At 37.2% G+C, this 27,102-nt stretch overlaps 1 protein-coding gene across 10 annotated transcripts in view; it reads right to left on the bottom strand.

The window, feature by feature from the left end:
• The window catches only part of VPS13D (vacuolar protein sorting 13 homolog D), a 225,761-nt gene that overhangs the window by 159,718 nt on the left and 38,941 nt on the right, over window positions 1–27,102 (bottom strand). For 7 of the 10 annotated variants that reach the window (XM_074975870.1, XM_074975874.1, XM_074975877.1 and 4 more), the window contains 15 exons: window positions 26,105–26,195; window positions 24,424–24,550; window positions 22,614–22,794; window positions 20,445–20,627; window positions 15,089–15,302; window positions 13,720–13,930; window positions 12,665–12,836; window positions 11,139–11,251; window positions 10,450–10,659; window positions 6,811–7,076; window positions 6,359–6,492; window positions 4,865–5,020; window positions 3,648–3,876; window positions 2,723–2,797; window positions 1,075–1,281 (listed from right to left, as the gene is read on the bottom strand). In XM_074975870.1, coding sequence (XP_074831971.1) covers window positions 1,075–1,281; window positions 2,723–2,797; window positions 3,648–3,876; window positions 4,865–5,020; window positions 6,359–6,492; window positions 6,811–7,076; window positions 10,450–10,659; window positions 11,139–11,251; window positions 12,665–12,836; window positions 13,720–13,930; window positions 15,089–15,302; window positions 20,445–20,627; window positions 22,614–22,794; window positions 24,424–24,550; window positions 26,105–26,195 — 2,569 coding nt within the window. The remainder of the gene's footprint in view (window positions 1–1,074; window positions 1,282–2,722; window positions 2,798–3,647; window positions 3,877–4,864; window positions 5,021–6,358; window positions 6,493–6,810; window positions 7,077–10,449; window positions 10,660–11,138; window positions 11,252–12,664; window positions 12,837–13,719; window positions 13,931–15,088; window positions 15,303–20,444; window positions 20,628–22,613; window positions 22,795–24,423; window positions 24,551–26,104; window positions 26,196–27,102) is intronic. The other 3 variants (XM_074975875.1, XM_074975876.1, XM_074975878.1) reach the window with 1 other exon arrangement.

Here is a 27,102-nt window from a genome sequence, read left to right as displayed (position 1 = left end):
ATACATTAGATCACTGCACAATTCCCTTTAAAAAAAAATCAGTTGTTTTTTCAAGTAAGGAAAGTTCGGCAACTGTGATCTATGTTTGATAAAAACCGTCTTACATTACATACCCACTACCATTTAATTATCCTTTCCTTCAATTTGTTCTAAAACCCTGCATATAACTGAAATGAGACCAACAAGTTTACAAATGCCCAGATCACTCTTTTCACATTTCTAAAACACAGACACAACATTAGCTGTTCCCCAGTCATATGATAGTGCCTTGCTACCAGACAAGCAATCTCTTCTCATGAGTCCATTCTTTCAGTATTCTTAGATGGAAATTTTCCAGTGCCCCGAGCTGAGTGCACTAAGCTCTTTAAATTTAAATTCCACCTCAGATGTGGTAACATTCATTTCTAGACACTCACTTCTATCAGCTCTACTGCCTTCATGCACCTATTCCATATTATCATTCCTACTGAAAACTGAGACAAAGTATTCATTTAGTTTTGGGATCTTACCTAGATTATCTTTAATCCCTTTGCCATCCACACTTCTGAGTGGCTCATCTTCATCCTTCCCTATTCTCTTTTTATTTACAGACTTGAAAAACCTCAGGATTTTAATTTTCTTGGCAAGATCTAATTAGGTTTAACTTTTTAAAAGTCTGTATTTCTTCATCTTCTCATCTGTGTGATGTAAGCTTTCTTTGCTGATCCACCCTTTTTTTGCATTCCCTACTGGCTCCTTGCTTACTCACAAGTAAGGAAGAAAGGCACAGCACCTTCCTATGATTTTGTTCAGTTCTTAACAAAGCAGAGCACTGACCTCAATGAGTACTTTCAGGCACTATCACACCACCACCATTCAATCTTATAGTCATTTAAACAAGCGACACTCTAATTTTGTGCTGGGCACTGACACACATATTCCTTAGTTAAAAAAAATCATTTATGCAAACAGTTGCAAACTTTTTATCTAGCCATAACTAAAGGAAACCCAAGCTATGAACGTGTATAGTAAGTGGCCCAAAGGAATTCCTCAAATTAAGGAAGTGATTAGAAGACAATTAAGAAAAATACTCACGTGAAAAGGTTAACTCAGCTAAGGGAACATCACAGTCCATGCAGTCATCAATTAAACAAATGCATATACTTTCTGCTTTAATCTCCACTCCAGAGATCAATTGAACTGGCACAGTCCCCTGGCTCTCTCGACCTCCAGAGGCTAACGAAAGCGATTTCAAAGGTTCGGCATTCTTAAACAACCAGCTTGCTGCTTTTTTCAACTGGCCTTAAAGGACATAAGCAAACAATCAAACTATGCAAACTATTTCAATAAAACATTCATACAAACGCCCAAAAAGGAAACAAATGAATTTCCAATAAAACCTATAAAAATGCAGACATTGCACACTGTTACTTTTATTTAAGGAAATCAAAGGAGATAAAGGAGAAAGCCATCATATTTCCAAACCTTCATCAAAACAAAGTGATCTTTTAAGACTGCAAATTGAAAAGCAACAAAGCATTTCCTGGGTTAAAAATAAAACAGAAGGAAAATGACAATGGTAAAGAAACAAACCAAAAGAGAATCTTGTGTCTTAATCTTAATTTTCTCCCCAGGTTGCGTGTGTAAAAATGAGTACAAAAGCAAGATATCTAAGAAGAAGAAATTAAAAGCCTGAAGAGCAGGGTGCGTACAAGGGAAGAAGTAAGTGAAAGTGAGAAACATATGCAGTGTAAAAACTGATGAGAGTTTCTAGATTTGAATAAAGAATTTTAGGAGGTGATGGGAGAAAAAAATATTTGATTCATGTAACAGCTACGGGGAAATTGCAATCATGCTGAGTGGTAACTTGAATAAAATACACTGTCTGCTCAAGAACTCTCCTGAAAGGTAAGAGGTAGGACCACGAAATTTGGTATTCAGCTTTCTTTTATTGTAACTTCAAGCAAGGTAAGGGTTCAGTTGGGCCAGGAAAATGGGATACTCCTGGAATGGGATTGGTTTTCATAAAACCATACAGAAAAGAGAAATAACTGACAGGTGAAAGGGTCTGGCTGGGGGTCCCCCGCTCCCTCAAGCACTGCCCTAACTCCTCCCAACCCCCGATTTGTATGGAAACATTGCTACCTGTTCCCCTTTGTCAGGAAGTGGGGAGAAGTGTACTGTCTACTGCATTCCTCACTCTGGCTGGGGAGCAGATGAACTTGGACCTGCCCCAGCTGGGAGACATGCAACCCTGCTCCAGCTGTGCCTGTTGGAGCTGCAGCAGCCATGGAGATGCTTGTCTCACCTGGCTCCAGGTTTCTGCCGTGACAGAAGCCTGAGGCAGTCCTCTCTCCCCAGGGGAGCCTACATACTGAACCCCTTATCCTCATCTCAGAGCAAAGATTTAAATGAAGAAAAACAAAAATTAATTCAATTAAGGACTTGAGCAATGCGAGGTAAATTTTCTAGCGGTAATATATTTAAAGTGAGAGAAGTCATTCAGAGATGAAACTCAAGAGAATATTTAGGATATAGATAAGAATCACCAGTAACAGAATGAGAACATTTGAAGGAGAGAGATATGAAGACTATTTTTTGATGGCAGCAGAATGGAAAATAGCTGCTTTGTTTTGTTTCTGTATCCAGTGACTGCTAATATTTCTGTATTGATGTATTAAAAGCCAGGCTCTAATTTACCAAAATTATAATTCTTCCATCACTTGAAATTATTTGGAATTACCTTGGCAAATCAGAAGTGCTTTACGACAGTCATCCATACTAAATCCCAGTTCCTGAAGTCGAGCTAGCTGTATTTCTATAATTAAAAAAAAACATTTAGCCAACCTTTGTCCACATATGAATGAGCAGCTTTACTTTTATTAAAATTTAATGTATTATTGTTTAAAAATTCATTTCTCTCTACAACTAGATCAATTCTGAAAGCATAAAACGTTTCTACTTACAAAACCACAAAACATCAGGATGGATGTTTTATGCTAAACATTATAATCTGTTTAACATTTATCTGTTAGAACACATGCCGAATCTCAGTTCCATTAGGGTAATTTTAGTCTGTGCAATTAATTTAATTCTGCACTAACAATTCTTAGTTTCATACATCAAATTCTTCTATGCTGGGGGTTATTCCACATCTACTTTCACATTTCCCCATTATGCCTAACAACTGTAGTACAGAAGACAGAGCTTATTTCACTCATATTTCCTTGTTTTCATAAAGTTGTTCTCCTAACTACACTCAAATTTTAGAAATAAACTCTTAAAGCCTAACAGCAGCGAAGTGTTGTTAAAGGGGAGGGAGGGGGGTGCGTGGGTGGATGATTATTTTACATTATAATTCCCAATAGAAATAATTTAAAAGGATAGTATTCCCCTGAAGTAATTGCAACCTACATATTACCATATTCTGCCGAAGTACGAAGGCAAATACTGATTAAAACTGACTGAAGACTAATACTGAAATCTACTTTCATATTACAAGCTGAATAACAGAGTTTCATCACTATTTGATGGCATCCATCACCATACCAAATTTTACATACTCAAGCTACATCCATCTGCTTTGTTAAAAATTGCATCTGGCTTTACTCTGTAGAGGTCTCCTTAAGGCATGGAAAACGGTTTTAGTCTAATAGTTGAATGCATACCAAGAACCGGATCCAATGTGTGTTTAGATACGTCTCTGTTTTCAGAGGTTGATGAGGAGATTTCATTTTCCCAAGATGAATTGGAAAGATTATTAGCAGCAGTCTCAGTATCCAAGACACAGGACTCAGGCACAGCAGCACTAGCCTGCCCAGGGATGGACTTTGCAATGGCCAAAAACAGCTGCACATCATTATACGACAGTCTGATGTTCAGTGCTTGTAACTGAATCTAAATGAAATTTTAAAAGCCAACACAATTAAAAACTTAAACACAGACATTTTTTCATTCATTTTCCTTTTATATACTAAATATTGGAGTAACATATTGCTAAAAAGGTAACCATTTAAAAAAACTAGACATTTATATTGTTTCAAAGTTTTCATACTAAAAATGCCAAAACAAAAAAAGCAGCCCAGCAACATTTTGAAGACTAACAAACTAATTTATTAGGTGATGAGCTTTCGTGGGACAGACCCACTTCTTCAGATCACAGCCATAGCAGTCTGTTCTGGTATGGCTATTATCTGAAGAAGTGGGTCTGTCCCACAAAAGCTCATCACCTAATAAATTAGTTTGTTAGTCTTTAAAGCGCTACTGGACTGCTGTTTTGTTTTGATAGTATATAGACTAGTACGGCTATCTCTCTGTTACTAAAAATGCCAAGTTTGTCATTAACCAATATGATAATTTTAAATATCCTAAATGCCAACTACTCAAACTGTCCAAATGTTGTAGAAACATAGTTATTACTATATGCCCATCCAGAAAAGAATTAACTAAAATCCCCCATGAGGAGAGAGATTTTTGTTTTGAATCTCAAGGGGGCGTGGGAGGATAGAAGGGGGCCTAAATGCATTTACTACAAGCAAACATTAACATGACAACTTAAAGAAAAATAAAGTTATTTTATGAAATTTATGGCCAAGACTCAAAAGTTACCTTGTTTTTTGTCACAAGTTACCTTTCTCTGTTATTTTCTGAATGTATCAAATACCCCTAAAAATTCCAGCAGAAATCTCTCTATTGTTACCATTAAAAACATGTTCTCTCATTGTCTGCCTCTATTTTAATTTAAAAAACAATTTTGTCTTATTCCTGTTTTATTGACCTGAGAAAGGATTATTCTAAACTCCCAAATGTGATGCATCCATATAACGTGTTCTAGATTATTAGGACAATAGACAAATTTTGTTTAAATCGCTTTCTTTGATCTTACCTCTAGAATGGGTGGAAAATCTTCACTATTGAAGGCATCCAACAGTCCTGAGCCACTAGGGTAGGATGAATTCCCTACAAGTTCCATTTGAATATGTACTGGATCAATGATGGACAGTGCCGTGTCCTGCTCGTTTCCCAGACGGCATGAAAAAACCTAAATGAGTGAAAAACAAAATGCATTGCTATAGAAGCTCATGCAAATTTTGCTCCTGGTTTCAGCTATGGGAATAGGGCTCTCAATTCCCCTTTTTAGGGCTAAGGGTATCTACAAAGAGGGAGCAGCAGATACATGAAATAATAAACCAAGAAAGATTCTATCAAACTCTTTCATCTCCTTTACAACGTCCCATCAAAATGCTGGATCTACAGAAATCACTTTGCGGAACTGTGGGTGTGCAGGGTGTAAGGCAAGAAATCAACTTAGTCTTCATGGCCCACTCAACCACAGATCTCTGTTGAAAATATCAACAAAATGACCAATTAGCGTCAACTACAATTATATTTTCCCCCCACATGGACATTTACCTATTACAAGGTAGCCTGAAATCAGACAATTTTAAGTATGCAACCAACAGCCATCAAGTAACTAACAGACTCTTCTCACATGACCTAGATTCGACCTGGTCAAGTAGATGAGAAAGGCTCTCATCCAACAACAAAAAAACAAAACAAAACAAAACCAAAACCAAAAACAGTTTCGTGAAAGCATTTTAATCACAGTACCACTATGACAAGAGACACCATTAGACTGACAAATCTTTCCTAATCTCAAATCTAAAGAGAATTTCAAATATTTTTATCAGATAGCATTTTAGGTCCTACGGTCAGGAATTTAATAGTTTACAAACAGGAATCAGAGATTTAGAATCCTCACTACACCTGAGCAATCAAAACTCAGATCAACTAGCTTCAAACCCAAAGCTTGCGTTTTATTCTGTGAACAGATGGAATAAGTGCTAATGCAAGACTGTCAACAGCCCCAACCTCTCCAAAGCTCATATGCCAACTAAATATATACAGACTGAACATACAGGAGTGCCAGCCTACATATATGCTTGGAAGTGAAACTTCCACAGATATCTATTAACAAATCTTGACATAAAAATCAAAAGACATATGCAATCACTAAAAATCTGAAGGAAAGAAAAAAGTCTTAGCAATTACTGTTGCAGACCACAATTCTTTGCAAATTCAAGTTTAAATTTTAGGACACAGAGAAGATGCATCGAACTAACAATTCAGTTGAGTTTCCCAGCCACATACTTTAATACTGTGGCAGGAGCAGTGCAGAAATGGCCTTTATACTCCAGTGGGTTGGGAACACTTCATAAGGAAATTAACCCGTCATAGTAGTAAAGTACTCCACAGGCAGTTTTTAATATATTCTATTTATCATTGCATTTCAGTTGAAGGTTTTAGTAGAAGACCATCTTTCTCGGCCAAATCCAATGTTAGAACAAATAAGTATAAAATACAAATAACTTCATCCTACCTCAATGCCAAACAAACTACCAGAGAAAGGCCGATCCACCAGCTTGGGCTTGTACGTGAGGACAGTAGTTCCTTTCAGAATAATTGCATTGGTATCAAAACAAGACATGTCTTCAACTACCACAAATTCAGTACCTGGCCAAAATAAATGACATATTTAACTGTGAATCCTATAGACACCTGACTTCACGCTGCTTCAGTATTACTCTGTGGGTGCATCCACACTACGAACTAACTTCAAAATTAGGCTACTTCGAAGTAGCCATCAGAGAGTCTATACGCATTTTCCCTTACTTCAAAGTCCTTACTCCATTACTGGGAATGTTGAGACACTCAACTTCCAAGTTATTTTTGTAGTGGAGACACAGCCTGTGAAATTTAAATGCAACAGCTCATAAAGACAGACAGACAGTCTCTTCTCCTTTGTGTAAGCATAAAACAGAATGTATTTACCCGTTACATTAATCTTGACTTCCAGTTGTTTTTCAGTAGTCACCTGGAGAGAAGAACGTTTTGTAACTACTCCACTCTTCACTGTTTTAGGAACTACAGCTGTTTCACTGCTATATCTGCATTGTCGAGAAGAAGTTAGAGTATCCGGCTTTTTAACATCACTGGGGGTGTGCAGAAAGTCACGAACAAGCAACAGCCAGTCAAATATTAAAAATACACGAAGATTGTTTAGAACAACTGTGAAACAGGAGGAATCCTTAGTTGACCTATTAAAAAAAAAAAGCACATGTATTTCAATTTCACATGCAGTAAGTACTTTACTTCTTCAATCTGATTTTCCATCTCAGAATTAATTTTGACATTTATAGTCTACATATGAGATTAACAAGTAACAGAGGATTTTATGTGAATGTAATTAGCTTACATGCAGTTTTCTGGAACTATATTAGAGATTTTAAAATGTCTGATGTTTTACATCAAGTCTACATTTGTGGGCTTGATGAAACATTAATAAACTTTTTAACAAAATAAACAAGGAACAATGGAGGCATTAAGAGGCAAAATGTAATTATGAACAATATATACAGCCATCTTTACCACAATTTAATTTATGACAATATCAACTTTTAAATTTTGAATATTTTTGACATCAGTTCAGTATCACTTCTGACAGTGTGTGTGAAATTGAAATCTGACTCAGTGCCCCTTAAAAAAATTAGAAAGACAATACATCTCCCCTCACCCTATGAACACATTTTGTAGCACAGACCGCTTCTTTGTCATTCTGAAAAAATGCTCCTCTAACTGAACTTTTTAGCACCACATTTGAAATAGTCCTTCTGGAAGGACAGCAAGTTTTACTTAATGATCTGGAATGTCAATTATGTCTGATCAAAGCAACTGGAAAATAGTTCAGCTGTTTAAACACCCACAAATCTATTTTGTATCTGACACAATATAAGTCATATAGTCCCTAAAGAGCTACAATTCTTTAGTGAAAACCAACATGTATGCCCAGTCCTTTAAACCTCCTGAATCTGTGGGATATTTTCTAAGGCAAGAGCTAGGGTGAAACTATTGCTTAATCCTGCAAAATCTTTCATCTAGTGCTGAGAAGGTACTCCACAATGAAAAGAAGCATAAAACAGATAGCATACAGATAATGCAAAATACTGCCGTGTAACCATGATTATTCGAGCCAAACATTTTTACTGAGGTCTTCTGGAGTACAGCAACTCCTTTAGACATTTGCCTAATTTTACAATAATCTATATGAAAAGAACTAGTGAAGTCAGTACAAATTAAAAGTTCCTACAATGATTTGTTTACAGTACTCTGTATATTATACACTGAAATATAAGTGCAATATTTACATTTCAATTGATCTTTAATTACATGATACAAATGAGAAAGGAAGCAATTTTCCATTACAAGCATGCTCCTATTTTTATGTCTGATTTTGTAAGCAAGTAGATTTAAAGTGAAGTGAAACTTGGGGGGAGGCAAACAAATCTGACTCCTGAAAAGGGTACACAAGTCTGGAAAGATGTAATGCCACAGAAATAAACTAAGCCACCAACGTTCCTGAGCCACTTTGTTCTACCAAGTTACAGACAACATATTCCTTGAATCTATATAACAAATATTAATATCTACACAGGTACCCGTTACACTCATATTAAGATACAGGCTTTCAAATAGCTTACGTAGGTTGCACTGGAATGAAATATACTGCAAAACCTGCTATCAACCTGTGTTCTCTAGTGACTTTCATGAGAAGAGCACAAAGCCATTTACAAACATTGACTGTGCTGCACACGAACACTAGGAGATATCACACTAATTTTACAAAGCGTGAAAGAATTAGATGTCAAATGACTTGTCTCAGTTCGGTCAGTGATTCTGTGTCTGGACTTGGTGTACATCATGTGAGTCTGATGTCCCTTTTCCCTTCCTTTAACCAACTAAACACAAATCCCTTAATAAAACATATTCAGAACTTTAAATATTGCCATGTGTAAAACAGATGCCTTTTTCTTACATGGTTACATTATCATAAGATACCTCAATTTTCAAACAATATACAATTAGAACCGGACAAAACTCAAACTTTTGATCCTTTGAAGCATTCCAAGACCATTAGATGAGCAGAGAGCAAGGAAAAGAAAACGCCCACATGTGAGGTAGAATGGGGATTTATTGTTAGAATATGTTACACAGGTATCCATTTCTGGATTTAGTTAGCTGTCCAAAAAAGGGAAAAGAGTGACATCTACTGGAAAAAAAAACAAAACAGCAGAAATGTAGCACTTTAAAAGACTATCAAAATGATTTATTCGGTGATGAGCTTTTGTGGGACAGACCCACTTCATCAGATCAATCTCATTTTCAATACAGACTGGCAACTTTTATAAGTACTCTGTTTCCTTACTCTCTGCTCATCTAATAATCTTGGAATACTTATCAATCGGTCAGTCTGTACTGGAAATGAGACTGATCTGATGAAGTGGGTCTGTCCCACAAAAGCTCATCACCGAATAAATCATTTTGGTAGTCTTTAAAGTGAGACATTTCTGCTTTTTTGTTTTGTTAGAGTACAGACTAACATGGTGGCTTCCCTGTTACTAATCTACTGGAAAGTTACTTCAACTGCAGCACACAATTGAGTAACTCTGCTGCTAGGGGTTCCATGCCAGTACCAAGCCTGGACAGAGGAGGAGGGTTGGTCATGAGTGTCAATACACTGATCATGAAACAACAATACAAATGAAACCTGATCCCAGTATGACTGACTGATAAAAGGTGACGGTCTGGATGTCGCCCGTAAAAAAAAAAAGTCTCAGAGAGGAAGCCGTGTTAGTCTATACACTATCAAAACAAAAAGCAGTCAAGTAGCACTTTAAAGACTAGCAAAATAGTTTATTAGGTGAGCTTTCGTGGGACAGACCCACTTCTTCAGACCATAGCCAGACCAGAACAGACTCAATATTTAAGGTGTTCTGGTCTGGCTATGGTCTGAAGAAGTGGGTATTCGGCATAATGGATGGTTCAAATAGGAGAGGTAGACCCCACAGAGAATGGGAAGATGATCAAGCAGGTTCTGCAGACTAGCTGCACACCAAACTAAGCTACTCCGCCTGCATTGGACAGGGAAAGATGGAAGGAAATAGTAAGACAGGCATCGGACGTAAACAGGCACTGAGCCGATGGTTATTGATGATGATGACACAATTGAGTAAAAATTTCATGAGAGCTTGCACACACACACACACACACACACACCCCTAAAGATTTCATTTTTGGCTAGTAATTTTGCAAAGCAAAGCAAAGCAAAGCAAAAGGGTAAAGAAGAGTTTATGATCAAGAAATATCATTACAAAAGCCACTTCACCTTGAACTGTCCCTCGAAACGTGGTAACTACTTATGCTAAACAGCCTGTCCCATCTTATCCATAGTGTGACATGCTAAGTTTCCCAGACTCAAAGAACTCTATGCTAAGCTCTGTAGCGTTTTTCTTTCACCGACAGAAGTTGGTTGCCTTTCTTGTTGTTTGACATCACTACAAGAACACTGCATAGGTACAAATATTCATTCATGTGCTAACATGTTATAAAGGAAAGACTCCTGGATTCACCCACCTGAAATGCAACTCAATCTGTATTGCTCCTTTATTATTACTGTTCTTTGATGGCTGAAAGATGCAGTTGAACACATTGGGCATGGCTAGCGTTGTCTTCTGCCCAGCATAACGAGTGTCAAATGCCATCATAGAATGTGAAACCAAATTGACAGATTTTGTTTGATTTGAGAAACTCTCAAAAAGCAACTTGGATTTCTTAAAGTCAAACCTGGCAGATTTAAAATGAAAAAAATTAACTATTAAGACTCTTACAACATATACTGCTATGAAAAAGAATAACTACTGAATCTTAAGGGTCCATGAAATGCAGACAGGACATCTGTTTAAGAATTAACCTGAAAGTCCTTCAACCCACAACCTTCATGGAATCCCATCTGTCATGGAAGGAGAAAGGGCTGAGTCAACCCCCTTTGTTTTCCATGTCAAGCTCAGCTATGAAGTAATTATTATTAAAAAATACAATTTAGAAAAAGCAAAGATATTAAGAGGTTTAGGGTAATATAATACTTTCCCATCAAAACTATCTAACACAGATTCTATCTAATGGATGCATGCTGTGCAAATATTGAAAATATCAATGTGCATAATAAATCAGCATAATTTATTTCCTTTATATCATAATATTGAGAAAATTATTTACACCTCATAAGCATTAATTCAGACTAAAGTCAATCATCAAAATCATACCTGGCTAATGAGCTGAGTCCATCCTTTCCTTTTGGTTCAACCAGTTCCAGACTCACATTAACCATGTCAACAAGGAAAGACATGCAGGTATATACTTCTCCACTCAACACAGTCTGAAAATGGAAAACATCAAGATTACCTATAAAGCACCTGCATTATTTCAGATCCCGGATCCAAGAATTTTCTAATGAGAAAAGTAAGCAGACATTTCCTCAACAAAATTTAATTACATATTCCAGAAAAAATAAACTTTTAGAACTGTAACCTCAAACAAGAATAAATGCAATTCAATGCCACTAATGTCAACTGTTTTACTGCTTTAAAAAAAATTCAAATTCCTTCTATGATGAAGATGAATTGTTTCACAGGCAGCCAAATTATTTTAAATAAATTACTCTCTATGCCAGGCTTTCAACGAAAGGAAACAGCAAACCATCTACATTTTCATCTTCTATTCTAAATTAATACCTGTCCATGGAAGCTTTAAATTTATTCTGAAGTAATAATCAAAAGATTAACTAGTTAAGGATATGCTTTTTAAAAATAAGCATCTGTATGCTGCACATACAGTTTGAACCTCTCTAACCTGGAACTCTCTCGTCTGGCCAACTCCATAATCTGGCATGATTTTAGCTGGATGATCACTCTCATGCACGTGGCCAAGTTTCCTGGGGTCTCAAAGTTTGTTTCCAGCCCTCACTCCTGGCTTTCAGTGTTCTATGTTGTCATTTACCCCTAAACATCTTCTAAGACCCCCGCTAAGCAATGAAAGTGTTGGTAATGCTGCTAGACAATATGACCTTCTGTGGTCCAGCAAATTCTCTCATTTGACACTGGTCAGGTCCCTAGGGTGATAGATTAGAGAGGTTCAACCTGTATTAACATCAGGAAAAAAAAGATGACCCCCTGCCTCGTTTAATATCTTTGGGGGAATCCTGCACACATTTTCAATACATTTTTGAAAATGGGAATTTGAATTTGCTTCCCTTGCAAATAGGGGATTGGTGTGCTGAGGCTATATACTTGTTGTTCAACTCCTCCTTTCCTCAACTAATGACATACACTTATTAATTCCAAATAGTATGCTCTCAGTCTTTCCACAAGAATGGTATCTGATGATGTGCCAAATGAGAAAGGGGACATTCAGGACTGTTACTAAGCATTCCAAAAAAAACATACTAGAGTTTTCACTAAAACTCGCAGGTCTCATGTTTGTTGCACCAGCAAATATTTTTTATTTTAAATGAGCAAGCCTGTTTAAATGCCACCATCATCCATGGACAATGCCTACTGTTCACAATCTGTTTTCAAAACAATTTCTGAAACAAGCAGTGACAATAATCATTTATAAGATTACAAATAGTCTCCCCATTATTGCTCCTGAGACAAAACAAGTCCCAAACACTGAGAGCTTCACAATCACCATAGTTCATCCACTACCCACTAGTGAAACTGCCATTTAACAAACCCTAGACATGACTTTTGGTGTCTGTTTTTAACCTAGCAGAACTCAAAGTTTCTCTCACATGAATTCTTGGATCCTGCAGATCATAAGGTCGCATAAACTCTTCTATAGGTTCCCCAAGGTTATTCTCCAATAGTCCTCGAATAAGTTTATATTTACTCAGATCCAGAGAGCAATGGACTGATGACAGATTGCCATGAATTGATATGTCTGGTACTGAATGGCTTATCTCCCTATAAAAGAGGAAAAAAAATGTCAAAATCTTCAGCTGCAATGTCTACTACATGGGAAAACAAACTGAACAAAAAACAGTCACAGAGAGGTAGTCAAGTTAGCCTGTATCTTCAGAAAACAACAAAAAAAGAAATCAGTCCTGTAGCACTTTAAAGACTAACAAAATGATTTATTAGATGACGAGCTTTAATGGGACAGACCCACGTCTTCAGATCACAAAATTCTGTAAAAGTAAACTGGCACGACAAGAACTTAACAGAAAGATAGAAAATAATTAAATGAAGACTGACAAATCAGCTACTATGAGCCCCACCACCACCTCCTCTCCTAGGTAGCTGGATTCATCAGTTTTCATTTATTTTGTTAGCCTTTAATGTGCTACAAGACTGATTTTTTGTTTTGTGAATGGAAAACAATTCCACAGAAAATCAAGGAACACACTTAAATCCACATTGAGGCATTTAAGTATTTAATCCTGGGCACACACTTTTTATTTTTGGTCCTTATTTTCAAATATCAAAGACTACAGCACAAGTGCTTCTTATCCTATTTACAGTACACACTTGATCATCCAGTTAGTTAAGTGCTGGCCCCTGCAGGGCAGCTGGCTCCAATGCTACTGGCGGAACAGCCACGCTGAGGGCACAGGCCAAATGGCCCCATGTGCTGCTGTGCCAAATAATAAAACTTGCTGGTTAGCCAAGTGCCAGAGAACACAGCTTTTACTGTACTTACAAATTGCTGGCCTGTGTAGCAATGAGTAGCAATATTCCAAAATATCAGTAAAAATGAGGGAACACTAAACTGCATAATCCATTAAGTTAAAAACATATATTAAACCACAGTATAGAGTATGAAATCACCCATATAATTGTAACTTACTTATCTAAGTTCCTCTCTACTTGCAGTTTCAATCCAAAAGGCTCTGTCAATAGACTTCCTCCTGTCTGCCTAACAAAGTACGAAGGGAAGTTCAAGTCTGCACTGGTGTCCTCCATAGCCATAGAATACTCTCTAGAGTATCTCTCTGCAGCAAAGATGTCCATGTTCTGCAGATCAACCACAATGCAGTCTAACAGGCAGATATGATCCTCTGAAAGAGTACACAAGGAGTCATATATCAAGTAAGATTAAACCTTCTGAATTAATGAAACCAGCTATTTTATTGGAGAAGAAAGCTGACTTTATTATGGAAATAATTCTGAGCTGTTTATATTATTATGGTGCTGCATTCAACACTGGTATCTGATGCACATCAGCATATAATACATCATATGTATTATAACCACAAATTCCTCATTTACATGAATGCAACATGCATCACAGAATCCATCTCACGCAGCTGAATTGTGCAGAGTTTAAATTTTCATGTTCAAGCACAAGTGATGTTTATAATCCCTGTGACTGCAAACATAACCTTAGAAACGTGATCATGTAGTAACATCTCTAAGTTTGCAGAGTGAAAAAGAACAAAACAGCTCTGAAAGTTGTAAACTTCCCCATTCTTCTCCACCAATTACTAAACTAAAGTCTGAAGACAAACATGAAAACATCACTATTGTTAACTATGTCACTGCTGGTCATCAAAAACCCACTAAAGACAACAGAAATATTTCCTGACTTCAGTGAGAGATGGATTGGACACATTAACTAGTCCATGCTCAAAAATCTAAATTTTTTATTACTTATTCCTAGAAACAAAAATCCCAAACGTTGACTGTTTTGCTGCCCAAATCTTCAGCTTCCTCCTTCCTCTATATAGTAAATCCTGAAATCTGCAGCTTCAAGTTGCACGTAACTCTAATGCTAATTAAGCGCAACTTGAAGTTGCTTTGCAGCTGTCATCCTGCCTAGCTGCCCACAGCTGGCTAAGAGCCCCTCCTCCGTGCCTTCTCCCAGCCACAGGGAGAAAATAAAACCTAGATTTTGAAGTTCAACTCTGGAGGCAAGGAGTAGATATGAAAATCTATCTAGGTTTTTATCAGCATGTCACTCAAATGCCTCTCTCTTCTGTTCCTAGGCTTCTGTTATCAATGGTATTAAGCTACAGTGAAATGAAATGTAATTACAGCAGTACAAAAATGAAGGACAGACATTCCTAAATCCTTTGCCTGAACAGTAACAGACAGGAAGGTTAGCCCTAAAATCATGAAGTAACCATGCCATATAAAGGATGTCCTAAACTAAAATGAACGATTGATATTCAAAAGACAGGAAAGTTAAGTAGACTGTCCTATTATCTCTCACATACCTGGATTGTCAGGTGACTTTGGTGGTTGTCCTTGCTGCTCAGTCAGTGTATTCAATCCAAACTCACTTTTCATATTCATGTTTGTTCCAGAGGATGATTTCATGAATAACCCTTCTGTCGGGCTGATGGCCCCCTTAGATACATCTGAACTTGTTGTTTTCTTTATGCCATGTTTTGGAGTTCCCAGTGGTGTAGAAAATGGAGCAGGATCCTGCTAATGAAAGGAATACAATGATTTAAAGATTGCACTTATTTTAAAATAGATTAATACACATAATATTCATAAAGTAATTTTCTGAAGAGTATAAAGTGGAAGCTGTGATTTAACCACTTCTACAAACAATGTTGCCTATTTAAAAAACAAAATGTCACTCAAAATTTTGGCCCACCTTAAATATTAAAATAAAGTCATCATCGCATATGAGTTCTTTCTCCCTGCTTTTAAAAAAATTAGTAATTTTTCCCTAGAACAAGATTTATGATATAATATATTTGGAAAATAGGAGTGCCAAGTCAACATAGATGTTTTTAAAAAGTTTCCAAAAATATTTCATTAAAATTATAATTATTCAAAGGGTTATATTTTAAATACCTCTGACACAGCTGGAAATGTCACACAGCTTAAATGTTATGACCTATTTTGTGCTAATTATTTTCATGCCTTTGATCACTTGCATAAAATGATTTTAGTTGTAGATTCAAAGGCTTTTGTTACATAGTAACTAGACTTCATAATCATATTCCTCAGATGAGGAATACTATGAAAAGCAAATTAGTACAAAAAATCATAATTTATTCATTTATAGGAATTTTTAAAATAGTGCCCTTCAATATGTTGTAGGCACCTTTGATATGACACAAAATGCAGCAAAACTATTTAACTCCCCACTAGTAAACAACTTAAAAACCTAAATCTTTGTCTCACATCATTTCCCATCTTTACAACTACAATTCCCCAGAAAGAAGAGGAGCTTTGCTTATGTTTGTGTCCGGCTGACAGGAAGCCCCCAATTTACCAACAGGTTATGTTTCAAAAGTTTGTTTGTAAGTCAGCTGCTTGGAACTCGGAACACATTTTCCCATAGAAACATTATAAACGATAGTTAGGTTGCCTGGCCTTCCCACAAAAGCCTATTTAACCCAAAATGTAGCTGTAATACTGAGTAATTGCAATGAAAAGAGAGTAGACGTATTTCTTTATTTAACCCTGAATGCTGTTGCTTGTGCAAAGGAAGGTTTAATTAGAGGGGGAGAAGGTGAAGATTCTGAATAGGACGTCTGGGCATCCCCTGGCTGCCATGTCCCCTCCACCTCTGCAGGCTCTGTGCCAGCTCAATCCCCCAGATTGCCCCCCTCCCTGTGGGTTGCACCCCGCTCCCCTCACCAGGGAGGTAGCAAGCAGCATGAGCACGATGTGGAGGACTCCACTGGAGCAGGGGGCATCCACACAACCTGCAGCTGGAGAGAAGCAGCAATTTCCCCTTCAATACACTTCCTTCTAGCTGCTGGCTGTGCAACCTCCTTCTGCTGCTCTAGAGTCCTGTCTCTCTTACCCACTCCCCTGAGGCCTAGGCCATCATTATCAATATGCAGAATGTGCAACTGCATAAAGTAGCCAAAAATTTGGGGCATCACTGGGTCTTAATGTCCACCTACTTTTTCCTATCCCTGTTCTGTAGCTCTGCCTCCTTGGGAGACAGTCTAGTTAACTTGAAAAAGTGAAAAAGCCTGCCAGAGCAAACAGCAGAACATTAACCTGTGTAAGAACCAGTCAAGTGGCAATGAAACCATTTAACAGTAGTTTGCCAACCGCAGATATACACTGTCAGTTTCTGAACACTTGCTGAGATAGCAATTATCTCATGCATTATAAGGACTGTCTCCCTTCCTTTGGTATTCATAATGATCTTAGGCAAGACTATTATTATCTCTCCCCCTCCCGCTTCAGTTCCATCTATCTGATTTGTCAGTTTTTATTTCATTATTTTGGACCTCTGCTTTATAACTGAGTCTGTACTGGAAATGCTATTGATCTGAAGAAGTGGGTCTGTCCCATGAAAGCTCATCACCTAATAAATTACTTTGTTAATTTTTAAAGTGCTATCTAATTTGAATTTACTGTGTTAGCCTACAGAACCTTAGTTCAAAATTTACTTTAAAATATTTATTAGTGTGTTGCTGAAGATTACAAAAATGAGATGTCTAAAATAACCATCATCCTCCCACTCTCCACTAGGCTGTCACCCCACATAAGGGAAGCAGTTTAACAATACTGTGTAGGGCCCCATAAATCTTAAGGCTGCCCCTGCCTGAGGCTCTAGGTGAGCTTTTGTTTGTACATGTGGATGTTTGTAATTTGGAAGTTTGTAAACTGGGGAGTGCCTGTGTGTGCCTTCACTCAGATTATGAAGTTTCTTGCACTAAAGTTTTCCATTTTCAAAACACAGCATCTAACATCAGAAGGTTGCAAGGGAGTTACTATTTCAAATCTGCGTGAACAGGGTTTGCTTTTTCATTTGTTTTGGCTTTCTGAAAAGTGAGAAAGGAATGAAAAATGTTAATGATACAGGATCTACTTCCACGCCTTTAATGATCAGATATTTCTCACTGAACACTACTGGGGTTACACACCTTGGCGTTTCTATACAGGCCACTTTCTTCGAAAGTGGCATGGTAATATATGGCCTGAAATATGCTAATGAGTCATAGAAGCAAATTCCCCATGCCTCATTAGCATAACGTCACGTGATTTGGAGTCCAGAAGAACGTTCTTCCGGGCTCCAAAACGCCGTGTACAAGTGCGGCCCTGAGGGAGCTTCCCGAAGGCAGTTCTTCTTCCAGAGGCCCCTTCTTCCCGAAAATTTTTGGGAAGAATGGGCCTCCGGAACAAGGACTTACTTCCGGAAGACCTCCCGGGGGCCACGCTTCTAAATGGCATTTTGGAGTCCAGAAGAACAGTCTTCCAGACTCCAAATCACGTGACATTATGCTAATGGAGCATGGAGAATTTGCATCCGTGCCTCATTAGCATATTTTGGGCCATGTACTACCATGCCACTTTCGAAGAAATGGCCTCTCTGTATAACCCAAATCCAATTCAAGGTTACCTTTGTGTATATGTTTTGTTTTGTTTTGTAAACATACACAATTAGATTTAACTACCTGAGCCAATTATGACTTTTCCCTGTGTGTTTCAGAAGGCTTGGATTTCTCACTTTCCTGCCCTTACTATGGGTTAAACCTCTCTAATCTGACACCCTTGGGACCTGTCTGGTGCCAGACAAGACAATTTGCTTGGCCATGGGAGGTCAATATTGTCTTGTAGCATTACCAACACTTCCTTTGTTTACTTGTCTCTTAGAAGATATTTAGGGGTAAATTACAGCTAAACAGCAGCACAGAATATTGAGAGCCAGGACTGGTGACTGGAAACAAACTTAATGGGATCACAAGAAACTTGGCCATAACCATGATAAGTGGTCTTCCAACTAACTAAAATTATGCTAAATTAAAGATGGTGCCGGATAAGTGTGTTCCAGATTAGAGAGGCTCAACCCACACTTGACTTCATTCTTTCATTTATACGGTATGTGAGACATTTCAAATGGCACCTCTCTCACAAGCCATTAAGTAATCTCCATTTCTTTACATTTTCCCTCAAAACCTTCCTTTTAGCTTTACATTAGCAATTTTTCCTAATTGTAAAGTTTAAAGCTTTTTTGACAAGATTCTTTTTATGTAACTTTCATCGTATGTCTAACATAAAAAAGCTGAAGAAAGGACATGCAATCCAAAAATTATATTACAACACCCATAATGCTATGAATTCACATAAAAATCCAAACAGTCATCTTTAGGCATGCATGTAAAACCTCACAGAAGAAATAAAGTGTAAGAACACTGCAGAATAAACTCAAAACTAACCCTTATGGAATTCTACAAAAATCACTGCAACAAAAAAGTACCCTTTTAATATATAACATTTTTATATTACATGCATTAATGCTCAATTGCCCAATATCTGTTTTCTTTAAGTGAATACCTAGTACCTCTGCAAAGATGTACTAATACCTCGCATAAAATGGAATCCTCGTATGCACTGCTTTGCAAAATCAAATCCTCAAAACAAATGAGGGGGTCGGGGGAGAAAAATTTCAAAGAAAAGCCCAAATTATAAACATATCTTGAATTATTCAACATTTAATAATACAGTTTCTTATACAAAGACTTAGAGTGATTGATATTCATACAGCTTCTCCTTAATCCCCAACTATTAATGTAAATCCCACTTTTAACCTGTTTATGCGGCAACACTGCAGCATGTCAATTCACCATTCAAATTCTTTTACCATCCTGTCGTAGACACACTTCACATTCCCTCCTGGACATATCAGCGATAGTTGAGGGGCAGAAATGGGAATAAAGGATCAAAGGAAACAAATATCTCAAAAGCAAGGATCCATCCCAGTCAGCTACAAGTACACTGTCCAAACCAATAGAACAATATTTTTGAACATTAGCAGGAGGATCAAGGTTAGATACCAGCTACCAACCATTCATTTCTGTGCTACAATCAGCCTGTCAGCCCTTTTCCATTTCTCCTGCCAAATGCTGGTTCTTGTAAGTAACTGGTCCCAAATAGCCTACTTTGCAGGAAGAGGTGGATGAAATAGGAAGTTTCCAAACAAACATTCTTCACATGTATTACACTGCTGGTCTTCTCAATATTTATCTCACTTAAATTTGGCTTGCCACCAAAGAATATATGCTTCATATTGTTGGGGGGGTGGGGGGGGGGCAGAAGAAGGGGAAAAGTACATCATACCACTTCTGCTCTTGAGCTCCTACCTTATCAGGCACATTCTAGCTATTCTTGGAGATCTGGCTCTACATTTCTCACTGACCCAAAGGGAATTTTGTCTGACTTATACAAGTTGGCTCAACTCCTGACATTTCAGACTAAATATTGGAAGTAGACTGGCAGTCAAGCAAAGGAACTGAAAGACATTTTGTACATCTCATTCAATATTCTGACACAATTGTATCTGCAGCAAAGTAGCTAAGGTAGTAACGCAAAATAATACAGAAAGATGCGAAAAACTTGTTAGAGATGGGAACAATTCACGAAGTCATTACACTGAACTTCAGCAAGAAATATAAACTGTTGATTAAGGCACTAGTTTCCACTGTATTTTCTAGAGTGTGTGGTGATGTAATATTCTATGGGAATGGAAAATTAAAGAAAATTCTCTTGACACTTCAAAAAGCCACATTTAGATAGAAAACTAAGATAGAAGCATTAAAAAAAACAATAGGCCTTTCAGACTAGAAAGATAATATACAAAATTATTCTTACCTTGTCTTTCAATGAGAAGGTACCTGGTGTGCCTGCAAATAGAAACTTGTTCTTTACTTTCAGTTTCCCAAGATTAGCAACAAGAAGATTGTTTGACTTGGAGCTTTCTGGGATGAGCAGGACAGGAGCACCAGCTTCAATGTCAAGAAAAACACGTGAGGCTCGCTGTGCCTGATCTCTCACCTGGTGGAATAAACATCCAATTTAAAATATAATTTGAAGTGCCACAGAATAATTTGTCTGGATGCAATCATTTACGGTAATCCTATAACATCATTAGTTATTTCTGTAATCTCTCCTTATGTGAGCTCTTGAAAGGTAAGAAACAGATTTATTTTCTGATGCTTCTAATATCTAATATGAAATTGCTTCCTCCTCTTATGACTTTTGACCATTATATTATTAATATACATACAGAGGTAGTTCAATTAAAATGTACTAGTTTACTGACAAATGTTGGTAACAGCTAATGTTTACATTAACATGAATAACTAGATAGATGGACAGAAATTTGAGAAATTCTAATTTTTTCCTCACCTACAACAGTGAAATCTTGTTTCAGCTATAGAGAAACACATGACTGGTTTGGGGGGTTATGGGGAAGAGAAGAGCTGTGATGACCATTGTGAAAACAAGCCAGAAGTCACATGGAGGAAGAGTAAAGCATAAAATATTTTACTGTCCCAGCCAAATTCAATTATGCATTAATATGGTACATGGAAATAAAACTGAATTTAAAAACATCTAAATTACATTTGAGCTACAAATTGTTATTTACAGTCATCCCAGATTGAAAGGAAGTAAATAACAACAGCTGTAAATGATTACTGCTGACAAAAGTTTTCAGCAGCTCTTTATTAGTGCAAACAGATTAGGCTGAAATTTGAGAAGCAAATGAAAGAGAGGGTTTAACTGTCTACTTCAAAATCAGCCTAATTAAACCAAACCAGCTAGGATTAAGGATTCCAGAAAGAATCTGGCATTCTTTGCAACACACAGAAGTACCAATCTAAATTCAGAAAACAGGAAATTGGAGCCACCATTTACTGTTTCACCTTCCGTTTACCTTTACAGTCAGATAAAACCATAATATAATCGATTCCCTGCCTCCTAAAGGCCAGTGAAAAACAAATTAACCATATGTAACAGCTCTTCATTTCCTGACACAAATAATCTCCAAAAATAAATGCATAAAGTAGTATCAAATAAGAAGCCATGAGAAACTATACAAAAAAAATTCTAATATTTGCCATAATCAAAAGAAGTTATGCAATGAAAATGATGTGTTTTTTTCCCCCAACAGAAGCCCAAGATATTGGCACATTTGTACGTTAACAGAATGCAAATATTTTTTTCAAAAATATAACAGTAGTATTTGTATTGCTAAAATAGTCAGCCCGCTAATAAATATTATAGAATCATAGGGCTGGAAGGGACCTCAGGAAATCATCACGTCCAGCCTCCTGCCAATGCAGGATCAACCCTAACTAAATCATCCCAGCGTGAACTTTGTCAAGCTGGGACTTGAAAACTTCTAGGGATGGAGATTCCACTCCTCTTTAGGCAATGCATTCCAGTGCTTCATGACCCTCCTGGTGAAATAGTTTTTTCCTAATATCCAACCAACACTTCCCCTCTGTAACTGGAGGCCATTTGTTAGGGTTAGCGTTCCTGGGGGCTATGATTAGGTAACCCTGGCGCTAGGGTTCCCAAATATGACCCAAATACAATAAGAACTGGCTTGTATTGTTAGAGTGAGAACAGTTTAGGGCTTCATATGTTACAAATTGAAAAGATCTATTAGCTCATCAGATCCATTCCCCTGCAAAGCTGTGATACAGTTTGCTGGTAAATTTACCAAGCAGAAGTTCCACAGGAGAGTGATCATTTTATTTTTTATAATAACGGAGTGACACACAGGATAGCTGGTAACACACTGATATTCATTTCCTAGCCCTAGTTCCACTGCAAAAAAAGTTATACGTCACTATATCACAGGGGTTAGTGCACACTGGCACATGTTCACTTAAAATGCAATTTTGGGGGGAAAAAAAAAAATCAGATGATTTACAGTAAATTAGAGCCCTCATAATGCCTCATCTTATTTCAACATCCAGGAATGTCTGTGCTATACTAAGAAAGAATGTATAAAAAAACCCAAACACATACTGTCTGTCCTTCAATTGCTGCCCTCTGGCGCCCTAGGACATCCTGAAGCTGAGTGAAATGTTGGATGAAAGACACCACCTCCGCCTGAAAACGCTGAGTATGCACATACTGAACTGATGCCATACGCAAGCTGACACGAATATCACACTCTCTTCGTAGCAAAGGGTCAGGTCGCCCATATCTGTGATAAAAAACAAAATTTTGAAGATAATTCTAAAAAAATTAAAAACCACTACACATTTTCAAGTTTACCCACAACTGAGCAGCAACATTTGCAAATTTTGATCATTTTAACAACTTTAACAGTATCTTCTGCTTGCTCAAATAAAACGGAACTTAGCGCACAATTTGAAAGGATACACTCCTAATTAAATCCTAACTTATGATACATGCGTAAACACAATTGATTAAATTGAGCTAGCAGAAAAAAATGAAATTCTCAGTACTGATTGTTACTCCATCTTTAACTTAGTAGAACATGTTTACATTCAGTAATTAACCTGAACAGTGAGATTTTATATCTCCAATACTTTATTAAGTGAAACAATACAGGGGTCATAAGAGAAGGTAAAAGAAGAGAATATTCAACTCTGAATTTCAATGTGTTCTGTTAGCTTTAAAATTAACTTAAAACTATCAAAACAATCTACTTTTTTTTGCTATTGACAAAACATGAAGATATTTAATATTGAAATATCTGAAAACACAGCACAAAATGACATATAATTGAATACAACAGCAGCAGAAGTACGTCATTTTGAAAAACCCTAACTCTAAAATAGAAGTGAGTCAAGTGGAAACATGCTTAACGGAAGCATGCTTAACATGCTAATGGTCATTTCGAAGCATACTAATGAGGCGCTGAAATGCATATACTCAGCGCCTCATCAGCATGCCGCTACCCGCAGCACTTTGAAATTGCCGCTTTTCGCTCCCACCCTGCTCGTCTAGACAGGGGACCCCGCCAGCTTCGAAATCCCCTTATTCTTATCAGCAGATTTCGAAGAAGTGCCGCAGCCAGCAGAATGCTAATGAGGTGCTGAATATATGCATTTCAGCGCCTCATTAGTATTCTTTGAAATGGCCATTAGCATGGCTATTTTGAAGATTTCTCTAAGTGCAGACGTAGCCATATTGTTTTAAGGAGGTTCTCTCTCGCTCTTCTTCCCTTCTTACTCTCTCATTTTATGTATGCTCTGTAGCCTGCCACTACAAAAATACTCCATCTTTAGAGGGACACATACACACAGCCCTAGGCAACCTATGGGAGACCCTGGGATTACATGCATGTACTTTTTAATGGGTCAGATATGAAGTTCCTTAAAATAAGATTTTGCCTCTATGTTAGTGAGAGCTTTGTCTTTGTAAGGAACTGAGGATGAGGTCCACTGTTTTCATCTACACAATGTGTTTCTTTCTAAAGTTTGCAGATTAACTTTTGCTCTAAAAATAATAAACTACTCTTTGTTTAACAACAGTCTCAAATAATGCAAAAACTGTTTAGTTTTAAAAAACAAGGTGCTATTTTATTTGGGATAGGTCAAACTTGTTTTTGTTTTTCAATTCACTCTTACCAGTGAAAGAATTTTTTAGAAATGTTGCTTATAGTTCTGGCATGTGTTGATGTATACCACATATTAATTAAAATGACCAGTCAAAACCCTAAAAAAGAGTGTATAAACAGACACATCCGTAAATTTCTAACCAAGGCTTTCAAGATAAAACAGTTTATACGTTGAACATTATAATTGTTATGTTGTTTAATAACCTGCTAAACATTGGGTAACAAGATAACGTTCCATTTCATTACTTGTAAATTTGGAAAATGAGTGCCTCTTCACCACTTGTAATGAAGCGTTCTCTGTAAAACTCTCCATGAGCAGTGAGATCACTCAGGGACAGGCTTCCAATGCTTCCCTGTAGGGCTAAATCTCCATCTACAAAACAAAAAAGACCACTTGATGTTATCTATCTTTGAGGATATTAATATTAACTCTTTGAAGTCCTGCGGCACCCTATAGACTAACAGATTTTTTGAGAATAGTTTATGCTCCAAAAAAGAGAAAAGTTTATGCTCCAAAAAATCTGTTAGTCTGTAAGGCTCCACAGGGCTTTTTGTTGTTTTTGTTGTTGCGGACACAGCCTAACACGGTTACCCCTCTGATACTTAACTCCTTGAAGTAAGTCCCTTGTTACTGAATGACAGCCTAACCTTTACTGGGATAACCTAGACCTTTACCAAATTACTGGGGGGGGAAAAATCCTCACATTCCAAAAATCAAAGCAAACCACTCCAACGGGTAACTTTAAGAGATCGTACTAAGTGGTTTGTGTTGCCAAAAATTATATTTGCATATGTAGTCTTAACCATTACATTTCAACCCAACGCCTAAAAAGTGACAGTATGTATAGTTTAAAAACTAAGCATTTTATAGATTTGAAAAGATCTCTCACTGAGAAAAATCAATGTCACTTTTTATGAAACATAACAAAAAATAATTTAACAAACTGAACAAATTTAAGTCCTAGCTGATCTCGGAACAAAGATTTAAGTGTTCACCAGGCTACAAGTGGCGCAAAAGTTGCGAAAAGAAGTTGTTACGAGATTAAACCTCAAAACCTAGTACTTTATGTTTCACAAAATGCAGGAAATATACTTTAAAATAAGATAACACACGTCTGGAAACACTTCATGTACAAGACTGGGGAAAATGGCTGCAAAACTGTTTAAACGTTTATGTAAAGGTTTACAAAAACCTAGATATATCAGGATATAATTTGTCATTTACAGAAAATGAACTGTGAAACCTTCAACTATCGGGAGTTACCTAATTCAGAGGTGAGCAAACTTTTTATGTCAGGCTCCACTTTTCGTCTTTGTAATTAGCAGGCCACCCTCCCCCACAACCTGGCCAATGTAATCCATACTGACAGAAATTTCAGTTGTCATATAAAAAAAAATTCCCTTTTAGCATGAGTAAGAAAATAAGTATGTCGAATGTAAAAAAATTATCAATCAGTATATAAATGTGAATACACAGACTTAAAAACAGTAACATATTTAAATACCTTTAATGAGATGGATGAGCCTGACAACCAGCAGCTGATTGTGCAGCACCCTGCCTTACAAAATTTCACACACCCATTTTATTCACCTTGACCTAACCTACGTATCCCTTGCTTTGAAGCAGAGCTTAAAACGAATGTAGTTTTCAAAGTCTTATGAGGGTATTCCAAATTCAGTGTTTGCAGGGAACACCACATGACACTGGATAAATTATGTGTAGAAAAATACTATGAGCTATCTGATGCAGTGGTTTAATCAATACCTATTAACCATATAAAGTCTGCATTCAAATTTGACTAACCTGACAATCAAAAACAAGCACCCAGTAAAGGAAATACAGTTCAAGGCACTATTTCAATAACATGGATTCCCCTCATTCTAAACTAAATGCATTTTTTAAATTTTAACTACTACCTATACTCACCAATCATTTCCAGATACGTGACAAGTTTTGACACATTAGCTTTAGCTAGTTCACTGGTCGTCTTATTCAATACTAAGGATAGGGAGTGAACCTGGTCAAGCAAAAAGAAACAGATTGGTAGTATGTAATAGGATCACATAACTGGAACCAACTTTCAACTGACCCAGAAGGCAGAACTAAAGGCCCACTTTCTGTTGATGAAATCAAAAAATCAATTTTAAGAATGAACTTTTGCCTTTAAACACCTATTTCATCCCTTCCACACAACAAAATATCTTTCTTGCCAACCTTTTTGATAATCCAAGCCCCCTTTCGGAATCCCTCAACATATTCATTCCTCCACTGTATAAAGTTCAAGGATTTCATCCCTCGTCACAAAGTCCTTTACAACTCTGCCCGTCTCTTACTACATTGCTCACTTGTACAATAATAGCCTTAACCACCCATTTGTCCATTTCTCCCGCAGCTGCCTTTGTTTTTAAATCCAGGTACCCATTATACATGGAATGGCCAAGTTGAATTAGTCTAAGTCCACTACCTGATCTTCCTCCATATGCATTTTCTAGATACTCTTCCAATGTGATTCCTAAATAAACTCAATCTGCTTACAATGAGCATATTGGGAGCCAGGTGTCACCATTTTGAGAAGGTATTTATTACATTAAATAACAAACATTCAAATTATTTGGAACCTGTCAAACTGCACAGTCAGGTATCCTATGTAATGATAAGGACATATTACAATTACCTTTATCCTCCTTCCTTTTCCCTCCTTATGTTTGTGTTTTGTCTCAATTAGATTGCAAGATTGCTGGGGAAAGAACTGTATTCCTGTGCGTCTATGCATTGCCTAGCATAATGAAGCCCCAATTTTCACTAGAGCCTTTGGGACCTAGATGGGTGTAACCACCAGCTGATTAGTCTTATGAGTGTGTGTCTTTGGGAGCCTCTCAACATAGCCCACTCCAAGTCATAGGGAGCTTGTTGAACTCCCTCTG

This window comes from Carettochelys insculpta, chromosome 23, assembly GCF_033958435.1.
Source record: "Carettochelys insculpta isolate YL-2023 chromosome 23, ASM3395843v1, whole genome shotgun sequence".
NCBI lineage: Eukaryota > Metazoa > Chordata > Testudines > Carettochelyidae > Carettochelys > Carettochelys insculpta.
Note: the sequence above shows the minus strand (reverse complement) of the source record. Positions and strands in the feature narration are given on the sequence as shown.